The following is a 24,865-nucleotide window of genomic DNA, read 5'->3' as shown; positions in this document are numbered from 1 at the left end:
GTCTTTCAAGTTGAAGCCGCAATTTGATGCGAAACCGTACTGGCTAACGGCTGTCGCAAGGAGACAGGAAAGTCGAGGATCGAGGTATCCTGGGAAACGGTCGAGATAGAATGTCGAGAGGGTATGCTGAGGGTGGGCGCGGCCAAGGAACAAAGAAGAGGCTATGCCGGGCGCGGTTGTCGTCGGCCGATGTCTTGTCGAGACTTTGTGCGCGAGCAGCGTCAGGGTCGCTGTTTGTTATCGGGGACAAAGCAAAGCCCAAGTAGGCGATATTATGGTGCTTTTGGTCAAAGGAGAAGCAGAAAGACAACAGGCAAAGGGAATAGAAAGCGGCCAATAGCGACCTGGGCGCGTCTGAGAGAGGAGGAAGATGCTGGCAGAGCCACAGAAACGGTTGTGGAATCACTGGAATGGAGCGCCAAGGGTGCAATGCTATTTTTAGTGGCCAGCTGCTTGCTGTGGTGTTGTTCCCTGTGCCGCTAGGTTTCAGCATTCGACGACGAAACACGCCGACTGGGTTATTGCAATTTATGTCAATGACGACTGACCCGATTGCCGTCGTGAGCAATGTTTTTACACGTAGCCATGGATCATTGAGAGGATCGATATAATGAGGATGTACCCAAGGCCGTCTCTGTGTACCCACATATCCAACGGCACCGTCGACTTATTTCTAATTCAACACGAGGTCTGCGGGCAAGTCGCCGAGACGCTTCAAGCTTGTCATGGCCATCATGTGTATGGTGAGCCAACGGCACATAGACTGCTTACCTGGTGCAAACGGTCCGCAGATTGCTTTTCTTTGGCTATTTTAGCTCTTGGACAAGTAGTGGGAGCCGAGAGCGAGGGCAATCTTGCGACAGCAAACACATTTGACACTTCTCGGCGTGTCAGGCATTATAGGGCGGGCTAAGCGAGATACGCCTTCTGAATGTCGACAGATGGTGGTGATTCTCTGAACAATGATCGAGTTTCGCCATGGCAGCAATAGATGGAATCGAGATTGAGCACGGTTCTTTGAGCTTGTGGCAGGAACTCCTTTATTGATCGCTCCTTAGTGCTGGGGTGGCTAGTCATTGGTTTGGCAAAGAAGGGAGAGGCTGAACAGTGAAGCGGATGGCGGGTCCTCCGCCGCGTGCTCGAAGCCGTCGCGACGGGTCCTTTTACACAGGCCATCTCCCTGCTGCTGCTATTCACCAACGTCTCGACCAACTACTGCCCGGATTACGTCGTATTCAATTGCTGCCGCTTCTTCGAGCCCCTTCGTACCTGCCCTTTACCGGTTGCGCGCGTCAAGAGTTTGTCACTTCTGTTCAAAGAGCTTGCACGTAAAGAGAAGGGAAAACAGAAAGGAAAACAAACACGGCGCGACGACGCAAATCAGGCGGGCCACGACCACGTAAAAAAAGAAGACCGCGTAGAGAATGCTCTCATGATCACCTCGTCTGGAAATGTCGACAAGCGATCATGACAGTTCAAGCCAAAGTAGGAGGGTGAGCGTTTCCAGGATGCGCCAAACAGTCAATCCCACCGACGATCTGTTTTTGAGCCTCGCCATGGATGGGCCTGATGCACCACCGGGCAAAGGTATGCCAACCCTCGACTGCACTTCGCGACATCCACGCTTATGCAGTTTCAGTGCCCCTGCGCAAGCCCTTGAATGTACGAGAACGTGCTCCATCCAACGAGAGCCTCAATGCGACTAGGCTGGCAGAGTTGCGTGCTCAGCACTCCCCAAGCCCTTCACACACTGAACACAGCAACATTCGTACTCCCTCCCTGCGTGCCTCGATGCGTAAGCCTCGCTATGCTATCGGAACAACCTCATCTTCCTCCTTCGAGGCTGCTGCCCGCGAGTGGAATGCCTCTTCCGATGTCCTCAAGTTCCCCTCCAAGCGTCCTACTGGCCCTGCCATCTCTGAGGCTATACCAAGACAGCGTCGCATGTATCGTGTCGGAAAAGCATACGAGCCCTTGGCCAGCTCTCGAAATCTGTCCAATCTCTCTGACCGTCTTGCCCAAGGCCTCATCACACCGACCATGTCGCCGGCCCCTACTGCGCGAAAAGGTTCCAATGCCGAAAGTGAATCTGTAGATTCTGTTAATGCACCTTCCACCGTCTGGGACGAACTCGACGATCTCAAATCTCGTATTCGTAGTCTCGAGATTGGCGGCAAGCCTTCACCTTCCAGTGCAAATGCTACGAATCAGTCCTTCGAACGTCCTCGCACAGCAACCACCGCGCCGACTACCATCTCTTCCTCACCGAAGCATGCGCGAAAACAGAGCAGCGTGCCGGCTGATGTCAACACCTCTGGTCCATCTACAGCTAATCTGCATCCTCTGCTACACAGTGCTCTCGGAAAGGCCAAAAACGTGGTCAGCCCACAACTTTATCGTTCTCTCGAGGCAACCGCTTCTGACGCCTTGGCACTGGCTGCCATGACGGGTAGTGGCGGGCCTCAAGGCACTGCTTTTACGGCTGCATCCATGGTCAATGGAGCTGCCGTCTCCGATAGACACATAAGGAGAAAAGCCGACAGTATGTGCAGAAATCTCACTGATCTTTGTATTGCGCTCTGCGAGGGCAAATCAGATCTTGCAAGCCCTACTGTCAAGCCCTCCCCCTCTATCAAACCTCACACGCAAGCTGAAACGCCATCGTCGCGTTATGCTCGTAGATCGAGCCTCGGCCTGCAGGATCTTCAACTCAGAATTGAGCCGCCTAGATCTGTGAGCCGTCTCGATAGCCGGAGAAGTAGTTTACTGGGCTTGGGCTTGGGAAACAACATTACCAATAGTCCGCTTGAAGCAAACGACCAGTACCTCAGTCAGGAACTGTCACCTGGTCATGATCAGACTGATTATGCCGCCCGCTATAATCGTCCGGGAACCAGTATGCGAAGGTACTCTAAAGCCGAGGACGATGCTGCTCAAGAGCTGCCCTCGCGAGCTCCATCTCGTGCCATGACGGAAAGTGGTCACATGAGACAATCCTCGACACGCAGGACAGATTACGCTGGCGGTGTGCAGCACTCTCCCAGCTTGCGAGAGACTTTGGCAGCTCGACGCGCTAATGCAGTCGTACCGGGAGAAGGCAATCAGTATGCGACTTCTTCTCATTCAGAGGCAGCGCGACGTATTTTGGAGCGCCGTGCTGCCGTTCAACTTGAAGAGAGCCAGTATGTGCCTAAGAGGCGCCGCATCGCAAGTTTGACACAGTACTCACCATTGAGCCCCCGAATTGGAAGCGAGCCAGTCCGTACAAGCAGTCTCTCGAGGAGACGCAACCTGATCGTGGAATAACGAAATTAATGGTACCCTCTACGACTTTCCCACTTCTTGTTCTCTTCTAGATACATACATATACATAGGGCTTTGGACTGCTGCGCCAACGAGGCTGTATTTCTTGTAGAACTGGCTACGAATAGCAACTTTTTACCACACATTCTTGCATATTGAGAGCACGTCAAAAGTTGCCAATTCTTGATTTTCGAGAGTGTCACAGTGGATTTTGAAGATGATGAGCGACCAGCCCAGATTTCTGGGTGGCTGAGCGTGACGCACCACACGGGTACAACCAACGTCACAGTGCAGGGGTGCGGCAGAGCATGTGAAAGAGTTGATATCAGTCTGCTTGGAAATGTGACGAGTTTCGAGACTTGTGATACAAGAACAAAAAACATCTCGTCTCTCGCCTTTCTACATCGAATTTTCCCTACCACCAGAGCCATCAGCTTTTCAATCGCATTCACAACTACAACAACATGGAGTGGTCAAAGAAGCAATACAACCAGCAGTACGAGAACTGGATGCCATGGATCGAAGATGTGAGATGCTTCTCTCGCATTAACATCAACTTGCTAACCTATCATGTAGAACGTTCTCTACTACTTCACCAAGGACAACAAGGCTTCATACGCTACTAAAGGTATGATCTCCTTGCTCTGAATATACACTAGGGTATCGTGCTAATTCGTGCCCGACCAGACCAGCTCAGTAAGACCAAGATCACCGGCAACGAGCAAGTCGACAACCTTCAAGATGGTGTGAATAACCTCGCAGCCGGCCAGGTCGGCCAGGGTGGACTTCTTCAACCCGTCGGTGACCATGTCTCCAAAGAGGGCATCAACCGCGCCGAGAGAGGAGGCAAGGACGACAAGGGCACATATGCTGGTGCAATGGGCTCCAGTGCTCAGGCCGGCGCCAGCAAGATCAGCGAGGGCGCAAAGGGCGCAGGCAGCTACGTCGGAAGCTTCTTCGGCGGCAAGAAGGAGGAGAAGAAGTAATCAAAGATTGCTCTGCTCTTCCTGTTTCACGAGTAACATGATGGGATTTTGATGATTCTCTGTTTCGCTTTTTGGGTTTGGGTTTCGGGAGTGGTCAACGGTATACCATAATAGCTTTGCGGAACCTTGCTTTCTTCGACTTCAGACCTTGAGTATTCACACTATTTCAACTTCCGCACCTTGCCGCCCTTTAATATGTTCAGGCCTGACATACCCTGTACATGCACGACATTTTTCTATGGGTGACGACACCGGCTCTTCAACACGCCTTTGTGAAGAGCATCTCGAATCTTGAAGCTGATCTTGCATTCCATAGCGTGCTACAACACCGCGATGGAAGCATAGACAGGCATGACAGATCTCAGCATGCGAAACACATCATCGAGGGCCTTGTTTCTACCTTGCGTGTCTTCCTGTCTCGACTTCCCGTCTCTGCATCACTTCCAAGATTCCTGCTGGTATCAGCCACCTCAATTTTGACGTCAGATCGAGATCAAGCAAGTATTGCCGAGCAAGCAGATCATACTGAAGATCGCCCAATACAGCTCATCCACCATGCAAAACGACCTCATTGGAAGTTGAAATGGTAGCGGGTTTGGATTTAGTCACCAAAGTAAGTCGACGGGCCGTCAGCATGTCGTCGATGCGCCCGAGTTGGCAGACCTGAGATTCTCTTGTTTCTTTGCACCCTTTTGACTCTGTAAATCTGCCCATCCCCTTGCAACTCACGACCTCCGCTCTTCATCATGGTGCACCTTGACACTCCTGGCCCGGATACTGGCATCTTTACGACGGAAGAAGTGCGACCACGATCGAAGCCTTGCAAGTCGACATCACGGATTATCTCTCTACCACGCAACCATTACAAGGAGCCACCGAATCTGGCAGCAGGATTTCGATCTCTCGACTTGTCCTGTGAAGCACCAGTCAGAGCGAATCTGGTCGCCGACAAGATCACTACAGACTCGTTTCGTGTAACGCTGGAGACCTGGGGTGAGAAATCGCTGCTCTACTCAGCAAGCGCGACATGGATCGAGCACAAAGCCTACGCCAAAGACTGCTTGTTCGGCCAGTTCGACACACACGATTTACCAGAGAATCGCGGTGCAAGCAAGAGGGGGGCACAACAAGAGAACTCGCGGGAGTTCGTTTTCCCTCAACCCTTCAAAGACGATTGTGAGGTCATCTGTTGGTTAAATCGAATCGATATGGCATCTGGAGATAGAAATTACCGCATCAGGGCCTATGCGACCAACGTCAATCGCAAAGGCTTTACGGCACATATCGATACCTGGGGCGACAGTTTACTGTATGGAGGAGCCATGTGCTGGATCGCTTTTCCAAAACGCAAGCGCTATGTTCAAGCAGGTAGCTTCCAGACAGGAGACGTCAGAAGCTGGAGCAATCCAATACCCGAAACAAGTTCGCAGGTCAAGTTCGAGGAGGGCGTATTCAAAAATCACAGGCCTGCTCCTACAGTCTTGTGTGCCTTGAATTTCATTGACATGGCGGGCAACGCGGATCTACGAGTTTCTGTTGACGTCAACGATATTCACGCACAAGGCTTCCGTTGGTCGTTGAAGACGTTCGAAGACAGTACATTGTACGCTGCTGGTGCGAGCTGGATAGCTCTTGGTTTCGCATGAACAGACGGCAGGTGTTAGATGTCGAAACAGTCGAACGGGGAGACGGAGTTGAGGTCGTGGCAAGTTATGCCTGTGCTGGGTGGCATGGAAGTGAAGGTAATCAGTGAGATGTTCACACAAGTCGCTAATATTGTATGATATCTTGTAAGTATCTGCTACAGTAGAGCAGGACATAATTAATGAAAGCAGGTGATCTCAAGCGCAACACGACCTGGCTCAACGTGTGCTCTGTACAATTTCAAAGATATTCCCCTGTCATGCTTCCTTCAAGGTGCACGGCCTGTGTTTCTCGTGAGGTGACAGCCGTGGGGGGGGAGCCATGAGGTCGAATCAGGGGCAGTGTAACCAGAATGGCAAGGCAGAAGCACGCAAACGACCTGTGCAGCTTGTGATGTTTCTTGCTTCAGTCCTTTTTACGTCCGGATCACGGTCATGTTGAGCGAGCACAATTCTTGATTCGCTGAGGCTGTTCGGCTGACTGGTGTGCAGCCAATGACTGACTTAGACAGCCTTGGTGAACCTTCACTTTCAGTTACCTTTTTCCTGTCACACCCGAATAGCAGCATTTTGTTATTGTCCGTTTATTCACGCAAAAGAATATAATGCGCACAGCTGCTTCCTTCTTCCGAGCTTTCGCTTCATTCGTTGTTCAAGCTATCTGACCATTGATCCACCATTCACCACGTCACGCCAACGCTTGCTATCTATCACGCATCACATTCTGGAGTCACAAAGGAAATGGCACCCAACACTGCCCTTAAGCGTGCTCGTTCGCCAAGCGCTGGCCGCCGCAGACAACTTCTTCTTCCTGCAATTCTTCAACACATCCAAGGCGCTCGCAACGAATCAAACTCGGCCACCTTGAATTCCATCAACGACTCTGTCAGCATGTCATCATCCATCGACCTTTCTGATCTTTCGGACGCACTCGACTCTCCCATCTCATCAGATCAACGCAAGGAGCTGGCCAAGGCTAGAGGGGTTCGGTTCAACAAGAGAGTCAGCATTGTCGAAATTCCAGCACCTGAGCAGATCCAACCCCGTCGCGTCAGCTTCAGCGACGAGGTCATCGACATCGGTACGGCAGAACTCACACATTTTTCACCTTCGCCTAGCCCACCTAAGAAGCGCGTTCGCTTTGGCTGTCTCAAGACCAGTGTGCGCAAGCATCTCTCGCACACATCCATCTACAAGATGAAGAACTTTGAGACCATCAGCCCTCTTATGACACACAAGAAGAGAGTCCGCTTCAGCTGCATGAAATGCGAGGCTCCTGCTACCACTCAGACCAACAGCGAAGTGACTGAGCTGCTGGCTGAAGAGGGTGCGACTTTCAAGCGTGAGAAGAGAAGAGACTCCATTTGGGATGGCGACAGTGAGATGTCCGAACAGACTTCTTGCTCTGAAGATGTTGAGGAGGGTTGAACGAGTGTCTGAGGAATACGAAGTGACATCCAAGGGCGCTTGCCACAACATCATCACTACAAACATTACACCAGGACAAACAACGAGGCAAGGTGGCTAGGCTGTTGGTTTGCTGAGCGGCCGCCAGCTTTGCGCAGATGGAACAAACGGATCCTGAGAACTGCTTTGAAAAAAAGGAGGACCAAACAAACACAGATACAGGGACTGAGCTTGGGTTACAAGTAGACCTGAGCGCATGCATGTCGTCGGCAGGAAATCAAACGAGGCATGTCCTCTGTCCTTAGTGGACCTAGTCATTTACCACTAGTCGTCACTGGTTATTGAATCAAGAGAATCACCTTGAGGTGACGACCAAAAGATTGGCTCTTCGTGTCTGACCGTGGACTAACTTCTGTAACTTCAGAGAGTTTCGACAAATTGTTGCTTCTCAGAGTGTGAGTGACGATGGCTAAAAGTCTATCAGTGGTATAGACATTCCGTCCGTGTGTTGTCGCATGCCGCGGCTGTCGGAGTTAAGGTCGGATGACACATCTCACTGCCGCTTCCGGCCCTAATTAGAACTTTCCAGAGTGATGGATTACTAGATGCGACTAACCAAACAATCAAGACAATCGCCCTTCTGCAAGTAGTCGCGCATGCCCGGCGTGCCAGATCGGCCATAGTTCCTCTGAACCGCCAGCATGGCCCACCTCGCCGACAAGCTCAAACAACAAGGCAACGATCTATTCAAGGCAGGCGACTACGCTGCAGCAGAGGAACAATACACGGCCGCAATCACTAAATACTCACGCAATCCTCTTCTTTTCACCAACCGCGCTCTCGCTCGCATCCGGCTCCAACGATGGCAAGGTGTCATTGACGACTGCCTGCACAGCATCTCTCTCACACCCCACAATGGCTTCAACTTCAAGTCCTACTTCTACCTTGCCCAGGCCCAACTTGCTCTGCACCATCCCAATGAAGCCCTGTCTTCGGCTTTGACTGCCTACAACCAGGCTATGAACCCTCCTCCCGCCGAAGCAATCAAAGCCACTGCTGCTCTACCATCCCTCTCTGAGTTGGTCCTCAAATGCAAGAAAGAGAAGTTTGCAGCCAGGGAACGCGATCGCAGACGCAAAAGAGGCGATGTCCTTGCCGAGCTAGAAGAATCCCTCGAACTCAACAAGCGCAACGAACTCCAAGAAATCGAGAATGCACTGGCAAACTCCAGCATCGGCGTAGTCGAGGCTCAAGAACGCAGACAAGAGATCCTGGATACACACCAAAAGAAGGTCGACGAGTTGAAAACCGTGTTTGCGCTGGCAGACCCCGAGAATCACCAACCTAGGGAGGTTCCTGATTACTTGGTAGACACAATATCATTTGAGATCATGCATGGTGAGTAAGACCAGGGTACAAATAGCATGGGTCAACTGCCATCAGATGGTCCCAACAGCTATCAGGTGGCTTCCGGACTGCAAATGAGCCACTTTCACGCCAGAAACATGCTAATCGTACCTTTACCCTTAGATCCGGTAATCACTCGCACAGGACACAGTTATGAGAGATCGACGTTACTGGAGCACTTGAAAAACAATCCTACAGATCCGTTGACGAGAGAACCTCTGACGGCTAAGGAGTTGCGGCCTAATGTTGCCTTGAGACAGGTGCTCGAGGAGTTCTGGAAGACGGCGGGCACGTGGGCTATCGATTGGTAAGAAAGGCAGGCGAGCTGCTTTTCTGTTTTCTGATCTTCATCTTTCCTTCTACTTTTCCCTTTGCCGATGGGCTGCATTTCTGCCTCTTTCTGCTTTTATCTGTTGGGCATAGCGAAACGGCGTACACTATCCGCATGATACACCCATCTTTCAATGCGCATTTTTTTCTACTCCTGCTCTTTTCTATATCAGTCTAGCGTTACTGTAATGTTTTGTGTAATCAATACGATATAGGGTATCATGTCAGCGATGTCCCTGGACAGCACATTCAATAATTTACGTTGCATCGTTTCTGGCCACATCCGTATGCACTTACTCTCATGCGAGGGTCCTAATAGAGCCCACGAACATTAACTGATCAACACTATCTTGTAAAGGCCTAGCTCTTGTAAAGGCCTACCTAGCCCTGAGATGGCAATTTTAACAATACAGATTCAGTAACGAGAAGTTCGGAATTGCAAGCAGCAAGAAAGAGGCAGGAACGGACGACATCAATGGTAGTTGCCTGGCCTGTATAAGCAAGATATCACAGGAATCCCGAGTTTAAGAGGCATAGCAGATTCTTGATGGGTGGTTGTATGTCTGTGTCGTGAGTATATCTATGTCATGAGATTTGCTTGCTTGTATCTTCGATGACAACAAACAACATGATCAATTCGAAACGATTCATGTACAATCACAGAAGATATACTAGAGTGACAGCGTTCATCGTTGAGCTGTATTCTTGCCTAGAAATATAAACAAACCGGTCTTGTAACATAAGTTTTGTGTGTTGAGGGTGTCTAAGCGCAGCTGTGAGGAACACCCTGGCTTAAGAGCAAGAAGACAAAAGCACATTCTACGATCAAGACAAAGGCACAAAATATCTCTAGCTAGCCATGATCATACGTAGAAACCCAAAAAGAGCTCTAGAACAAACAAACAAAAGCTCAACAAAAAGATCAACACGGAAGGTACTTCTTCACTGTACTCCATCACGTGCGATAGTCCATCCGAAAAACATGGTCATCCTCCTCGATCTTCTTTATTACTTTGTCACCAAAACGATTATGCATATATCGAGATTCTATTCTCACGGTCTTGCCCATTGGCACGCTAGCACAAGCTCACGGTATGCCGGTAGACGTTTATACTTCCTCCCTAGGTTCTCTTCGCCTCCAGCCGTTATACCCCTGGAACTCCTCCCGTCTGTCTTGATAACCGCATAGAATCCACTTTACCCGCAAAACCCAGTTTGTCGAACATTGCCCCTATCCTGCAACCAGAATCCGAGTCTCGAGGAAAGCATGAGTGAGAATAGTGGAGAATACACACTTCGAGAAAGGTCTAGAAAGTTGATCGGATGGCACAAAGATAACAAACGATAATTTGAGATGTCTCCTAAGGATGAGAACCTTCCCTCCACTTGACGGAGGAACCCAGCCTTGCCGTCATGGTGGAGAAGGAGCTCAACCCTCTGAGTATGCTAGAACTACGAGTACAAAGAACGCCTGACCAACAGCACCGCCTCGGCTGAAACCACCTCTTCCCTTCCGGCCACACTCAAACAAAGGAAAAAGATAAACAAGGAAACAAAACAAAGAAACAAATAGAAACAAAAAGCGTCATCAGGATCTTCGGTCTCGAAAACCAAGGCCACCCGGGTGCCGTAACGGATATGCATAACGTCTTTCTTCCGCCCCCTTATCGCTTCTTTCAAAGGGGGCGCGAGCGTTTGTCTTTGTCCGTTCGAATCGAGCGGCCTAACAGCTGTCGAGATCGTGATCGATACGCTGATGTCCATGGTGTGTTTAAACACTAGAATGATAAGTGTGGTTGGAAGCGATTTGAATGTGATGCTTCAAACAGAAAGTAAAAAATCAGTGTCAGAGAAGCTGGGTTTGAACGAGCAACGCTTCAGAAGCAAACCATAAAATCGACAGAAAAAGGAAGAGAAGAAATATCGGGGTATACAAGAATCGAAGAAAAAGCGAAAGATGAAGGACAACTCCTAACCAGCCCAAAAACATTTCCACCTGGTCCAAATGGTCCGACTCAAAGAGATCGCAAAGGTAAGGAGATAATTGGAATCGAAGATTATCCGGCAAACAGATGAAGTGAGTACCTGCTGCCTCTCGCTCGTGCATGTTCGTAGCCAATCAGTGGCTGTTGCTAATTTTTGCTTTTCTCACCCCTCAGCGAGTGAGATGCCCAGTCCCGCCAGCAGGCTGTAGTATGGAAGACAGCTGCGATTTTTACAAGCTGGCGGGGTCGATGGTACCGTACTGCACGAAGCTCGACATGTCAATCTCCTCGCCGTGTTGGTTATGTTGGTCGTTGGCACCCAAGCTTGGGCTGTGGTACAGATCATGGTTCTGGAGATGCGAGGGGTGGTGAGCTGGCGTCGAGAAGTTCGAATCGTGCATCTGAGCAGGCGATTGGTACATCTTGCTGTCCTGGAACATGCCGGTGCCATTGACTTTTGGTGTCTGGTAAAGATTGTGGCCGGGGTCACCGTGGCCCATGTGAGTAGGCGACTGGAAAGCAATAGCAGAGTCTTGGTGCATGGCCAACTGTGCCGGGTTAGGCGACTGTTGATGCATAGGTGTTTCGGTGGGCATGCGGAAAGGCAAATTCATCTTGTTTGCAGGAATGGGCGAGTTGTAGTCGTAGTGGGCGTCTGAGAGGGAAGAGTCGAAACCCAAGTGCTCATCAGGAAGAGGGCTGTGGAAACCCATACCCATTGACTTGCTGTACACATCGGACGAAAGGCAAAGCGCATCGTCGCTCAGACCATTGTCACCTCCAGGCGTGTTGAAGATGTCATCTGACTGGCTGCGGCCAAGACCGGTAAGAGGTGGTGATTGGTCTGCGATAACAGGATCGCCTCCGCTGAGGCAAGAAACGGGTGTGTTGCTGGTACCAATCATAGCAGATGGGTCGACAGAGAGGAAAGAGCTCGAGTAAGGGGTGTTGAGGTTGGAGTGGGCCATCATGTCGCTGGTAGGACCAGGGTTGAAGAAGCCAGGAGTGCCGAAATCGCTAGGAGAGTTAAGAGTAGTGGCAGACATTGGCCCAGCGAACTGTCTGAAGTCCATACCGTAGCCAGCAGAAGTATCGATGCTGAGATTGTTGGGGCCCATGCCTGCCGAGAAGCCATGATGATGCTGAGGCTGAGGAGCGAAGATAGCGTTGTCTTGCAGAGGCTGAGCGGGAGTGTTGGGCTCATGTTGGATGAGGAATGAAGGCATAGGGTTGTTTCTGAGCATCGAGAGATCAATGGCAGCAGGCACGGAACGACTGCGCTGTCTCTTGTGACCACGAGGGGCAGGCGGGCCCATGAGACCAATGGCGGAGTCTTGGAAGACACCTGAGTGAGGGTGCACCAAGTGGTTAGGCTGACTTGCGGGTCTGAAGTTGACAGGCGAGACAGGAGCCGAAGCAGCAGCCATGGCAAAGTGAGTGGGATCAAGCAGTGCGTGGCGGTTCTGGAAAGAGTCGAGGGACACGAGCTTAGCCAATTGACCACTGAGAGCCTTGGAGGGGCCACCAAGCTGGTGAACCATAACCTTGCTAGCTTGCTGGTCCTCGGTGAAATCGCCGCACTCGTAGAAGCCGCCGCTACCTGAGCTGTCCATGTAGAACTTGGGAGGACGGACCAACTCGACGACCAGTGCGCCGAGTCTTTGTGAAGCGCCCTCTGCAGCGCTTGTGACCTCACCCTGAACAAGGTTGATGTTTTTAATCCAAGCGAAAGGGTACTCAATCTTGTAGCCAGCCGAATCGTTGTTAATGTAGTATGTGACACATGCCTTTTCCGGTGAGTAGAAGATGATCAGATCCATCTGACTCTGGCCGACTCTGCGCCAGGATCCAATCGAGAGCGAACGACATGCAAAGTGTTGGATGACTGCACAGGTGTTAGCCATAAATATAAATGTGGAGAGTTGAGGCTTCAAACATACCAACTTTGCCGGTGCCGGCATCGGAGTTGAGACTCATGGTGCCGGGAGTGTATGCATAGCCATTGCTGGTAGGGCCCATCAGGTTAGGGAAGAATCCCTTGCCGGACTCGAGGGCTTGCATGGCAAGATGGCGGCGCATTGACTCAGGGATGCTCTCGCAGTCCTCGCCATTTTCAATGCTCTTTCTCGCAATGTTCTTGATCTTGGCACGTCTATCATGTCGTTAGATGTGCGGATTGTATGGTTGTATAAACAAGAGGTTTACCTGTTCTGGAACCAAATCTGCACTGATCTCTCAGTCATGTTGATCTCGTCTGCAATTCTCTCACGGACAGCGGCGGTGGGGGTGGGGTTCTTGTTGAACTCCATCTCCAAGGTGATTAGCTGATCTTGGGTAGCGCGTTGTCTCTTCTGGTTCTTTTGTTGTTGGGTGAGAGTGCTCTTGCGTGGCGGCCTTCTTGAAGAAGATCCGTTTGCGGTGAGGGGAGTCGCGGGCGAGGGAGTGCCGGGCGACGTCGAGTCCATTGAACCCATATCCTTGGAATCCATGGCGTTTTGTGTTGATGATTATGGTTGGCCAAAGGCGAACTTGTGGAGGATAGTGATTATAGGCTGCCAATGGCAGATGCAGCTAGGCAATGTCAAAGAAGCAGGCAGTTCAGGCCTAGGCTGATTGTTGTTCTGGGAGTCTTTGTCTGCGTGTCAATCCGTGTGCTCAATCAAGACAATGCCGAGAGCAACAGCTGAAGTTCAAGCACGAGGGTCAAAGAGTCGGATTAGGAAAGATGCAAGGATGCAGTTGTTGGATAGAACAGGAAGGACTTGACAACCGGAAGGAGTGACGGTGTGTCGAAACTGGCCAAAGCAGCGGGTAACAGAGCTAAGAAGCAAAAAGAAGGATAGAGCGTGCGTAGAATTAGGCCCGCAGCGTAAGGGAGTGATGAAGCGGCGCACAGGAGCAATAGAAAGGGAAAAGAGAGATGTTGCAAAGGGAAAGGCAAGGATAAAGACGGAGAAGGTGCTTTGGGCAAGCGAAACACACACGAGGAAAGAGCGTGCCCTCCCTCCCCCCTTTGAGACTGACGGCTTCGTCGACGAGTCGGAGCAAAGTCAAGCACAAGCACAGGCGCCAAAACCGCGCGAATCACGTTTGAAACGCACGAGGCAGGCACGACCCACCTCGACCATGCCGCTTCGGGCTGCGACCTCCACGGCCGCTCGTCTGTTTTCTGACTTGTTCCAACCGCCCGACCGATGTGCAAGAGGTGATGTTCCCCTTGTGCCGTCATAGCGTTGAACATCTGTTGTCGTCGACCTCTCATATCTACGCGTCCAGCTGTTGCTATCGCACTTATCAAGGCTGTGCCTTACGAAAGCCAATGTGCATCGTCTGCAGACACACGAACTCGTCTTCCTCGGTTCACCGACTGTAAATAGCTGCTCTGTTGCCGCCGCCAGCCGTCATGCTCCTCCACCTTTTCTGCCAATGCCAGTCGCGCATGTCGCGAGACGACTGCTTACCCTGCATGCATACAATGCAGCGTGCCGTAGGTTAACTTGGCTCCTCCGCGACTCGGACAGCTTCTCGCTGCCTTGGCGACCAACTCGCGCGCCCCATCCCCGTGCCCTACTAGTCTGCGAAGAGCAGTCCACTGTCGTGTCTGTGTCCTCTACTTTGGCTGCTCTCGACCGCATATACGGCACAACTAGATCTATACCCTATAAAGACCACAATTAGAGTATCTCCTCACAAGTCGCAGAGAGGCGTGCTCTTTCCGCGAAGGTCGTCTAGACACAACGCCATACCAGTCTCCCGGACCAACTTTTTGTCACACAAGCTGCGACGACGTTCTGCTATTCTTCTACCGTGGTCGATGCCCCGATTGTTTATCGGCCGTATCCCCATTTTGGCCTTAGCTCTTTCTCGCTCCCCCTCTGCTGCACGCTGAACCGACGTCACGTCACAAAGCGCCGTGCTCGACCGGGTGTTGGTGCTTTCGGACTCTGGCTCGCTGACCTGATCGGCAAGTGTTGTGTCTTGGCCCCCTGACCCCTGTTCTCGTGGCTTGACGATCCTGAAGGAAAACGCAGGCACCGCTCAGGAACACCCGCCGCCAGCACGCACGAGCCTGCAACGTCGGACCCACACAGGAAGCTCGAGGATGCTAACGGTCGGGGCAAAACACTAGCGTAATGCGCCGCAGAGACATCGGAGTTTTACCGTCCGGGTCTCCCGCCGAGCCCTTCATGTCCCTGACCAACAGGGTCGCTGGATCTGCGTGCAACAACAATATATTAATTGAGCTGACTATTGTTATTTACTTCCCCAGGAAACCAAGCCGAAAGTCAGCTCAGTGGTACAAGTGCTTCGCATGCTTGACTGTATATCCACGTTGCTTTTCGGAAAAACTGTGTTTTTGCTGGTAGCGGGCTCGCCTGGACCGACTCGTGGATACGAGTGTTGGTAGACTTTCTATTTTTGCTTCATATATCTTTAGCGTCGCTTTTTGTACCTTCGAGGGTTCCTCCAGGCCTCGGAACATCATGATTCATAAAAGATTCCTTCGAGGTATACTTTTCCGATCTGATATGTCTACTGATTCAATCCTCGATCTGTACCGTAGATAAGTATTGCGCATTGCTGTGTTTCGACACAGATACGATGTCATCGCGGAGACAAGTCTGGTTTCGTATATTGGCAGGAGTGTTCGGCCGGGAAGATGAAACACCACGCTCCCGTGGAGCAGATGCATTGTACAAACCCGTTAGCCTTTTCTTATCTGACGTCCTTTCTAAGAGCCCTCGTTACTGAGTCCATCTTGCCAAGTCAGGAATGCGATGTACTACATATTTGGAAGACGCTCAAGATGTAACTAGTTGAGGTATCGCTCGAGTATGCACTCCATGAATCGCGTTCATCTTGGGGTTGCCTCTTGTAGACTCTCATTCAACATCCCGTTCTTGAGCCGATGCGATGAAGTCGGAATACACATGTGCCGAATAAGGCAGCGCACACGCTTGGTATCAAGTTCCACTCTGCTTCAAGGCCACGCTAGAACCTTCTCCCACCATTCTACTGCCAACATCTCAGCCTTGTCCAAAAGGCCACCATCGGTAGATTCTGTCACTCAAATCCAGCCCTCTTGTCGCACCATTTACCCATTACGCACGCTTCTATGACCAGCTTTGCCAAATTACGCCCAATGTGTATTCCAACCGAGCTCTTGCCGCATTCCAGAAGGAGAGCCTCTTGCCGATATGTTTGGCTGAGAACGGATAGGGCTGCCGATTTATCCAGATGCTTTGTGGGTCACTGCCACAAGTTCGTCAAGAAGGCCATTCTGAAATCATGGTGAAGCATGCGTGGAACTGCTTGCCCATATGTTTTGAGATCTAAGAAAGATCGTGAAGGACTTCAGATTTGTCTATATCAACGTCATGAGGTAAACACTCGAACTACGAGCGGCCCGCTTCAAGCGAGAGTGTTTGGGCCTGCCAGACGAATCGTGGACTTTGCGAGTAATGCCTGTTCACCGCCATCAGACACACGCAATCTTGTCGACTTCTTTAAATGTGAGTCGAGTTGTCGTCGTCTTCCATTGCATGACATGTGGACGGTGCGACTCTGATCATCCATGATTAATATGCTCCCTGAGTAGGACGGACTTGGAGAGCCGTCTCATCTTCCACCACACGACTTGTAGAATGCACGAGCCTCATGTCATAGTCATAATGCTCGTTCAGAAGGATCTCTCAGAGCGATCCAAACCCTTCCCCAGATCTACCATTTTGTGATATCGACATGTGCAAGGAGACATCCTTGTTGCCGAGTGATCTCAAAGGCTTCTTTTGGGAGGGATAACATTTTCATCGAGGGTGTGGTACAAAATACTCGGAACCACCAGAATGTCGGATGACTCACGCTGCGGTAGTCCATATGGCATGGGAATTAGAGCGTCCGCGGCCTTTATTGATCTCGAAGCGCATGCGTGTGGCCGACCGATAGCTCATACGCTTGTTGTGAGATTGGCATCACCTTTGGGCTGCGACCTCAGCTGGATATACAGTCATGGCTGTACATGTTGTCACAAGTAATACAATAAATTTCAGTAGTGTCATGGCACTAGGTTCTAACACCAGACAAGCCGTCGATCATTAGAGGAGACACGAAGTGCTCCACCATCATCTTGGTCAGGTGACATCCAGTTCCACAGGGAATGGGAATGCCTGGTCGAGCTGAAGAATCTTTTGCCTAGGCCAGTCAAGGTGGATGACTAGAGTTGGGTCCAAGGTTGAAGTAACGTGCTGGAGAATAGCTGAGGGCCATCGTTCTAGCCACCAAGTGTTCGATCTCAGCCTCATGAGCGCAGCATAATATGCCAACACAAGAAGAGCTATAGGATTTCGGTCCGCAAGCATACTGAGGAAGTGTGTGCTGACGTCTATAGGCCACATCTGGACATACATTGGGCCTGGAATATCCTGTTGATGCGTCTCATTGACGGCCATGTAGAAGAACACGAGTTCAAGAGCTTCCAGGCAAGAAACTGCTTCGTCATCCTGACAACTCTCTTTGATGACACTCCGCAAAGTCGGATACACAGGGTAAGTGTCGTCTAGCGTTGCTTTGAGTGCGGTGTAGTCTGGAAGCCCGATAACCTTCTTGATGTTTTCTTTGTGCTGTAGTAGGCTCCATGCTTGCGTGAGGATGGTTTTGATACCTCTACCAAGATGGAAGGAATTGAGCAGTTCATCGACCGGATCACGGGCAGATCCAAGACCTCTGGGGTCATACGCGGGTTCGGCAAGTGCAAATATAGAAGTGATGGCGGCAAAATTGAGTATTGCTTGACTGTGTTCAGCCGTAACGTCTATAATATGAGGCCGTACCTGAGAAAGCGCAGCGTGTTGGTGAGCCGCTGCCCTGGATAACAGTTCTGGTCGATGAGGCTGTTCAGAGTAGAGGTGCAGCGCAGCCAAAGCCAAGGTTGAATGCATCAAGTAAGGAAATCGGAAAGGCAATCCGCTCAGTTCCTTATCAGGTTTCGAGTCGGGCGTGATAGAATATTGAGTGCTTGTTATGGCCTGATTAAGTAGCTCAAGATCTGCCATGGGCAAGGGCGTCACCGTGTCGCCATTGTGGCTGGTGATATTGTGTGATATGGCATTGAAGACCCTGGTGTTGGCAGATACGTCCGAAGCAGGGCTCTGGGATGTAGTGAAGCTGCATTCGACCTTTCTTTTCGTACATCCACCACAGGAAGGTTTTCCTTCATCACACTATGTTCACATCAGTTATGCTTAGCCCAGTGATGAAGGCAATGATACCTTATAGTGTAACTTTTTGCAATTCTCGCATCCGTTGCGCGACTTTTTGTGATTCCTTCTCTGCCGCGGTCCAACAGGCCCGCCCCTCATTGTACAGTTCCAGAACGTCGATGCACAGCACCTGTCAAGGTCGAAGTTTTGGGAAGAAGAAATGTTCAAGCGAGAACCGAACGAGATAGTGAAGGCCTGGAGTAACAACGCCCATGGTTTGATGAACCCCACCGTCACAATGCAAAGGGAGTATGCCTCAAGTTACCGCTAATCTAGGCACGGAGGTGCTTGTTAGAACGCACAGTATCATTCAATGTATCTGAATTCAGCTTCAGAACACATTAGAATATGCCCAACAATTCCATCAAATCGTCTCACAGAGGAATAACAGGTGCGTGGATGGCGAAGCTGGGGGCGTCCTGATCTCGGCAACTTGTCAGCCCTTATTGTACCATACGGCCTGAATACGCTTTCGACGCTTTCCACAACACTCGGTGCTATTTTGAAAGCATTTACGCATACTGCAGGGTTGTGTGTCGGCGTTCATTGGTCACCTGTTTGATGATCATTGCACAGCCGCTGACATGCGTATGGACACGGAGAAGCGAAAGAAACATTTAAGAGGACGAATCTCTTCCTTTTTATGAACTTACACGACAAGCTCATTTGAGGATCATCGTCTTCTGCATTCACTTACGCTTTCTCTCCGCCGCTCTCAGACATCTGACACACGGAACTCTAGATTACTGGACAACATGGCTCTCGCCCCAACCAATATCGATCCCAATCATCTGGTTTTGTACGCATATACACCAAGTGCTGCAGCTGCTGGAGCGTTCATGGGGATCTTTGCGGTCGCGACTGTCGCTCACATCTTTTATCTTCCCAAGTTACGCCAGTGTTTCTTCATCCCGATGATCATTGGTGGTATCATGGAGGTTGGAGGCTTGTACGGTCGCTTCTGGGGACACAGCAGTAAGAACAACTTCAAAGCGTATGTCTTACAAGCGCTGCTTCTCACCCCTGCACCGATCTTTCTTGCGGCAACCATGTACATGACTCTCGGCAGAGTCATCATCGCTCTAGATGCCGACAAGGACCACACTCTCATCCGTCCGCGCTGGCTGTCGAAGATCTTCGTGCTATTTGACATAGTCTGCTTCATTGTTCAGATTGGCGGTATCGGCTTGCAATGCACTACTTCATCGTCAGTACAGAAGACTGGTCGCACGGTAACCATCATCGGCTTGGTCATCCAACTTGTCGTTTTCGCCTACTTCATCCTTGTGGCTGTTGTCTTTCATAGACGATTGAATGCCCGCCCTACCCCAGTCTCAGTTCACCACAGTATTTATTGGATCCGACATCTGCGTATCATGTACACAACAAGTGTTCTGGTACTCATCAGAAACATCTTCCGTGTCGCAGAGTACGTCGAAGGCTCAGATGGTCCTATTGGACACTCAGAGGTGTACCTCTACATCTTCGATTCGGCGTTGATGGCAGGCCTTATGTGGGCATTCGTCATTGTACATCCTGGCAGACTTCTCAGGGCCATCAAGAAGCTGAAGAATCGTTGTTCTCTCCTCCCCGTCTACGAAAAGATGTAACGCGTGTGGCTATGGAAATGCACAATAGTAACAGGAAACAAGATGGCATCTACTAGGAGGCAATAAGTTATCGACTCTCTATGGATATGCCTCTGCTTCCTAAAACAACTGTGCCTTTTTATAAGCTACATTCTGCTCTCATCTATATTCGGAGTACCGTTGAAGTTACAGACTTTAGTATACGGGGAGGCTAGAGAAGGCGGAGGAAGGGGGTTCGTTGCTTCAAACGCAGATCAGCAACTGAGTGCTTGAGACTAACAAGTGGGAAAATACTCTTTGGCTTCTTGATAGTTGTTTTCTGCAACATAGATCCCTTTTGTCTCGTTCTTTTCCTTCTGTTCTCCGTTAGGGATTAGTTTGTTGCTTCTTAGCATATATGCGCATAGACGATCCATAGTTTCTCTAAGCCTGTGACGTTTTGTTCCAATAAGGTTGTGCACGTCAACGTCTAGCACATATGAAGGAAGTCTTACGTCCCCGTGTACTAAAGTACATAACGCGTATAGGTATAGAAATGCATAATAGTGATAGAAAACAAGATGGTATCCACTAAGAGGCAGCAAGTTGTCGACTCTCCGTGGACATACCTCTGCTTCCTAAATTAATTATGCCGTTTTATAATCTAGGTCTTGACTGTCACAGCAGGCGGAGTATGATGGAGGTCATATCTTAGTACACGGGGAGGTGAGGTGCGATGTTCATGAGGGAGAAGCAGAGTGTGGTCGGTGCTTCGTCAGCATCCGTCAGCATCAACCGCATTGGGCGGAAATTGTCCGAGAGACGCGACTTCCTTCAGAAACGCGGGGACTTGCTCAACACGCGTCGCTGTGCCATCATTTGCCTGACCTCCATCATACCTAACGACAACTATCGCCAAAATGCCTGCCGCCAAGGTCAAGGACATCGAACCGAAGAAGCGTGTGCTTGTCGATGCACCATCATCTCGCCAGAACATCCAGAACGACAGCCCTTCGAAGCGCCGGAAGCTCAATGGCCAATCCAAAAACTTCAAGACACCAGGCGGTCCCGGCTCTAGTCAAGTCAAGAGCCAGTTTGAAGAGGAGGTTCTCGAGAAGTTGACCCAAGACATTGATGACCTCAAGCAGCACAATGCCGAGAAAGACCAACAATGGGCCCGACCGAGTCTAGACGACTTCGACGAGACAAGGGACAATTTGTGCTTCCAGCAGATCGAGGCCGAGGAAGGCACCCTCCATGGAGGAAAGACCTGCGTCAAGTTGTTTGGTGTCACTGAGGTATGTCCATTACTGTCTACGCTCGCTATTGGCAGAGGCTAATCACATCAACTCAGACTGGCCACTCAGTATTACTACACGTTACCGATTTCATGCACTATCTCTACGTAGCTGCGCCATCGTCATTCCAACAGAGTGATTGTGAGCCCTTCAAGGCCTACCTCGAAACCCATCTTGCCCAACATCAACCTGCCATCTACTCGGTACAGATGCTCCTTCGCGAGAACTTGTACGGTTTTCAAGGAAATGTGAAGAGCCCCTATCTCAAAATCACCGTCACCGACCCCAAGTACATCAACAAGCTGAGGACTTCGATCGAGAGTGGAAGTGCCAACTACAAAGGTCTCTGGAAAGGCGCCGATGGTGGCGTCCTGACCTTTGACAATATTCAATACGTGCTCCGCTTCATGATCGATACAAAGGTACGCTGGATTTGCATGACACCTAGCACAACATGTTCACTGACGAGTGCAGGTCTCGGGAATGTCCTGGGTTGAGACTCCCGCATCCAAGTACACCTTGGTCCCCGCTCGTGACAGACATTCTAACTGTCAAATTGAAGCCTTCTGTCACTACCGAGATCTCATTGCCCACCCTGCTGAAGGAGAATGGGCTAAGATGGCCCCTCTACGAACTCTCTCGTTTGATATCGAGTGCGCTGGCCGCAAAGGTATCTTCCCTGAGGCTAATGTGGATCCTGTCATCCAGATTGCGAACGTTGTCACGAGATACGGAGAGGACAAGCCATTCGTGCGTAATGTTTTCTGCTTGGACACATGCAGTCTGATTGTGAATACACAAATCTTCGAGTTCGCCGACGAGGACAAGATGTTGATGGCCTGGCGAGACTTCCTGGAAAAGGTAGATCCGGACGTCATCATTGGTTACAATATTGCAAACTTCGATTTTCCATATCTGCTGGACAGAGCAAAGCACCTGAAGGTTGGAAAGTTCCCCTTCTGGTCAAGACTACGAAATGTCCAGTCTGTCGCAAAAGACACCAACTTCTCCAGCAAGCAGATGGGCAATAGAGATACAAAGGCTACCAACACCAACGGACGTCTGCAGCTCGATCTTCTTCAACTTATCCAGAGAGACCATCAGCTCCGAAGTTACACGCTGAACTCTGTGTGTGCGCACTTCTTGAACGAGCAAAAGGAAGATGTGCATCACACAATGATTACCGAACTGTTCAACGGTACTCCTGAATCACGACGAAGACTGGCGGTCTATTGTTTGAAAGATGCTTACCTCCCTCAACGTCTCATGGACAAACTCATGTGTCTCGTCAATTACACAGAAATGGCCAGAGTTACGGGTGTGCCATTCAACTACCTTCTGTCTCGTGGTCAACAAGTCAAGTTCATCAGTCAACTTTTCCGAAAGGCACTGGAGCAGCAACTCGTCATTCCCAACCTTCGCAGCGAGGGAACGGAAGAACAGTACGAAGGTGCCACAGTTATCGAGCCCACTAGAGGCTATTACGACGTGCCCATCGCCACCCTCGATTTCGCATCACTATACCCGAGTATCATGCAGGCCCACAACCTGTGTTACACAACACTGCTCAACAAGAACGCCGTGGACAAGCTGAACTTCAAGAAAGATGAAGATTACATTGTGACACCAAACGGCGATCTCTTCTGCACGGCAAAGGTCCGTAAGGGTCTTCTCACACAAATTCTGGAAGAACTGCTGGGTGCCAGAAAGAGAGCCAGAAAGGAGCTGGCTGTTGAAAAGGACCCATTCAAGAAAGCTGTTCTGAACGGAAGACAGTTGGCTTTGAAGATCAGTGCAAACAGTGTTTATGGTATCACGGGTGCTACAGTTGGAAAACTGCCCTGTCTTGCAATTGCCTCGAGTACGACTTCGTATGGTCGTCAAATGATTGAGAAGACCAGAGACGAGGTTCAGAAGCGATACACTATCGCCAACGGCTACAGTCATGACGCTGAGGTCATCTATGGTGATACCGATTCAGTCATGGTCAAATTTGGACCCAATGACCTTGCAAAGGCCATGGAATTGGGTGAAGAAGCGGCTACTTATGTCTCGTCGAAATTCATCAAGCCTATTAAGCTGGAATTCGAGAAGGTCTACTTCCCTTACCTTCTTATCAACAAGAAGCGTTACGCCGGTCTCTTCTGGACGAACCCTAACAAATGGGACAAGATGGACAGCAAAGGTATTGAGACTGTTCGAAGAGACAATTGTCGTCTCGTGCAAACGGTTATCGAGACAAGTTTACGTATGCTGTTGATTGATCGCGATGTTCAGGGTGCCCAAGAGTAAGTAATGCTAAGCGTTTGCTGCAGTCCTTTACTAACAAGTCACAGCTTCGTCAAGGAGACCATCGCTGAGCTATTGCAAAACAAAGTGGATATGTCCAATCTGGTCATCACTAAAGCATTAACCAAAAACGATTATGCTGCTAAACAGGCTCACGTCGAGCTTGCTGAGCGCATGAAGAAGCGCGATGCAGGTTCTGCTCCTGCGCTTGGTGATCGTGTAGCGTATGTTATGGTCAAGGGTGCTGCTGGAGCAAAGAACTACGAGAAGTCTGAGGATCCCATTTTCGTCCTGGAAAACAACTTGCCCATCGACACTCGATACTACCTCGACAACCAGCTTGCCAAGCCTCTGGGTCGTATTTTCGAGCCTATCCTGGGTGAGAAGAAGGCAGGTCAGCTTCTGACTGGTGAGCACACACGTTCCATCAGTGTCGCTGCTCCAACCATGGGTGGCTTGATGAAGTTTGCCAAGAAGACCGAGACATGTATGGGCTGCAAGAAACCCCTGACTGGCAAAGATGAGAAGAACGGTGCTGTCTGCGAGAACGACCGTGACCGTCTCGGCGAGTTGTACCAGAAGACGTTGAGCAAGGTTGCCGAACTCGAAGTTCGTTTCGCTCGACTCTGGACGCAGTGCCAGAGATGCCAGGGCAGTATGCACAACGAAGTCATCTGTTCCAGCAGAGATTGTCCTATCTTCTACATGCGTATGAAGGCCAAGAAGGATGTCGAGGACTCTGGCAAGGAGCTTGTTCGCTTCGACAACGATGGTGCTTTGTGGTAAGCCGAGACAAGCTCTGTTCGAACAAGGCGTTTATGGCGATATAGGATACAGTGTATCAAGTTACTTTTTAGGGAAGAAGGGAATGGAAGCAGGCGCAAGTAGTATAATGAATCTTGGGGACGGAGCAGAAACAAGCATCCGCCCTGTAACGATGTATAGCTATCACGAGCTTTCAATAGCGAAAACATGTCAAGGTCAATAACTCTTCCTGTTCGTTCGTATGGCAACTCACTACATACATCTCTTCAAGAAGACTTGATGATTCTCCTTACTGGAGCTGCAGTAAGGCATGATGGGGTTTAACCATGATCAGAACGCAACGCGGTGGAGACATTTGAATTTCTACAGAGCATACCCAAGATGAAAACAAGAAAACGACTTCTTCGCTCGCAGCCAAAAGAAGATGAACTCGATACAGATGGGAGTAAGTAGTAACAAAAGGGATAAGGAAAAGAGATGCAAACAACACTGACAGACAGCAAAAACAACAACAACAACAAAAAAAAAGACCGCTTTCCCTTTCTTTACACCAACGCCTGCTTGCAAGATCCGGAAGAGCGAAACAACAAAAGAGAAAGAACAATCAAAAAAAAAACAATGCTTC

At 50.1% G+C, this 24,865-nt stretch overlaps 9 protein-coding genes across 9 annotated transcripts; 7 read left to right on the top strand and 2 right to left on the bottom strand.

The window, feature by feature from the left end:
• Positions 1–1,791: 1,791 nt before the first annotated feature.
• M437DRAFT_51174 (uncharacterized protein) lies at positions 1,792–3,306 on the top strand (the record flags this gene model as incomplete). The annotated part of the gene is made up of 1 exon (XM_041022141.1): positions 1,792–3,306. The coding sequence occupies one exon, from the start codon at positions 1,792–1,794 to the stop codon at positions 3,304–3,306; it is 1,515 nt and encodes a 504-aa protein (XP_040878705.1).
• Positions 3,307–3,767: 461 nt separating this feature from the next.
• Positions 3,768–4,283, top strand: M437DRAFT_34904 (uncharacterized protein; the record flags this gene model as incomplete). Its single annotated transcript, XM_041019292.1, has 3 exons — positions 3,768–3,830; positions 3,880–3,931; positions 3,991–4,283. Coding segments are annotated over 3 exons (408 nt in total), but the record flags the coding sequence as incomplete, so codon positions are not given.
• Positions 4,284–5,035: 752 nt separating this feature from the next.
• Positions 5,036–5,935, top strand: M437DRAFT_85635 (uncharacterized protein; the record flags this gene model as incomplete). Its single annotated transcript, XM_041028321.1, has 1 exon — positions 5,036–5,935. The coding sequence occupies one exon, from the start codon at positions 5,036–5,038 to the stop codon at positions 5,933–5,935; it is 900 nt and encodes a 299-aa protein (XP_040878703.1).
• Positions 5,936–6,673: 738 nt separating this feature from the next.
• M437DRAFT_51498 (uncharacterized protein) lies at positions 6,674–7,360 on the top strand (the record flags this gene model as incomplete). The annotated part of the gene is made up of 1 exon (XM_041022193.1): positions 6,674–7,360. One exon carries the CDS (start codon positions 6,674–6,676, stop codon positions 7,358–7,360), a length of 687 nt encoding a protein of 228 aa, XP_040878702.1.
• Positions 7,361–8,040: 680 nt separating this feature from the next.
• Positions 8,041–9,057, top strand: M437DRAFT_85633 (U-box-domain-containing protein; the record flags this gene model as incomplete). Its single annotated transcript, XM_041028320.1, has 2 exons — positions 8,041–8,737; positions 8,870–9,057. The coding sequence occupies 2 exons, from the start codon at positions 8,041–8,043 to the stop codon at positions 9,055–9,057; spliced, it is 885 nt and encodes a 294-aa protein (XP_040878701.1).
• Positions 9,058–11,738: 2,681 nt separating this feature from the next.
• On the bottom strand, positions 11,739–13,568 carry M437DRAFT_17573 (uncharacterized protein; the record flags this gene model as incomplete). Its single annotated transcript, XM_041018913.1, has 3 exons — positions 11,739–12,946; positions 13,002–13,213; positions 13,267–13,568. Coding segments are annotated over 3 exons (1,722 nt in total), but the record flags the coding sequence as incomplete, so codon positions are not given.
• Positions 13,569–17,192: 3,624 nt separating this feature from the next.
• On the bottom strand, positions 17,193–18,419 carry M437DRAFT_51302 (uncharacterized protein; the record flags this gene model as incomplete). The annotated part of the gene is made up of 2 exons (XM_041022159.1): positions 17,193–18,281; positions 18,330–18,419. The coding sequence occupies 2 exons, from the start codon at positions 18,417–18,419 to the stop codon at positions 17,193–17,195; spliced, it is 1,179 nt and encodes a 392-aa protein (XP_040878699.1).
• Positions 18,420–19,075: 656 nt separating this feature from the next.
• On the top strand, positions 19,076–19,930 carry M437DRAFT_51484 (RTA1 protein; the record flags this gene model as incomplete). Its single annotated transcript, XM_041022189.1, has 1 exon — positions 19,076–19,930. One exon carries the CDS (start codon positions 19,076–19,078, stop codon positions 19,928–19,930), a length of 855 nt encoding a protein of 284 aa, XP_040878698.1.
• An 878-nt stretch (positions 19,931–20,808) lies between these two features.
• M437DRAFT_51552 (DNA polymerase delta catalytic subunit) lies at positions 20,809–24,261 on the top strand (the record flags this gene model as incomplete). The annotated part of the gene is made up of 4 exons (XM_041022201.1): positions 20,809–21,186; positions 21,243–21,608; positions 21,661–23,474; positions 23,523–24,261. 4 exons carry the CDS (start codon positions 20,809–20,811, stop codon positions 24,259–24,261), a joined length of 3,297 nt encoding a protein of 1,098 aa, XP_040878697.1.
• Between the last annotated feature and the right edge of the window lie 604 nt (positions 24,262–24,865).

The sequence above is a fragment of the Aureobasidium melanogenum genome, assembly GCF_000721775.1.
Source record: "Aureobasidium melanogenum CBS 110374 unplaced genomic scaffold scaffold_14, whole genome shotgun sequence".
Classification (NCBI taxonomy): domain Eukaryota; kingdom Fungi; phylum Ascomycota; class Dothideomycetes; order Dothideales; family Saccotheciaceae; genus Aureobasidium; species Aureobasidium melanogenum.
The sequence above is the reverse complement of the archived record's forward strand: the minus strand, read 5'-3'. Positions and strand labels throughout refer to the sequence as shown.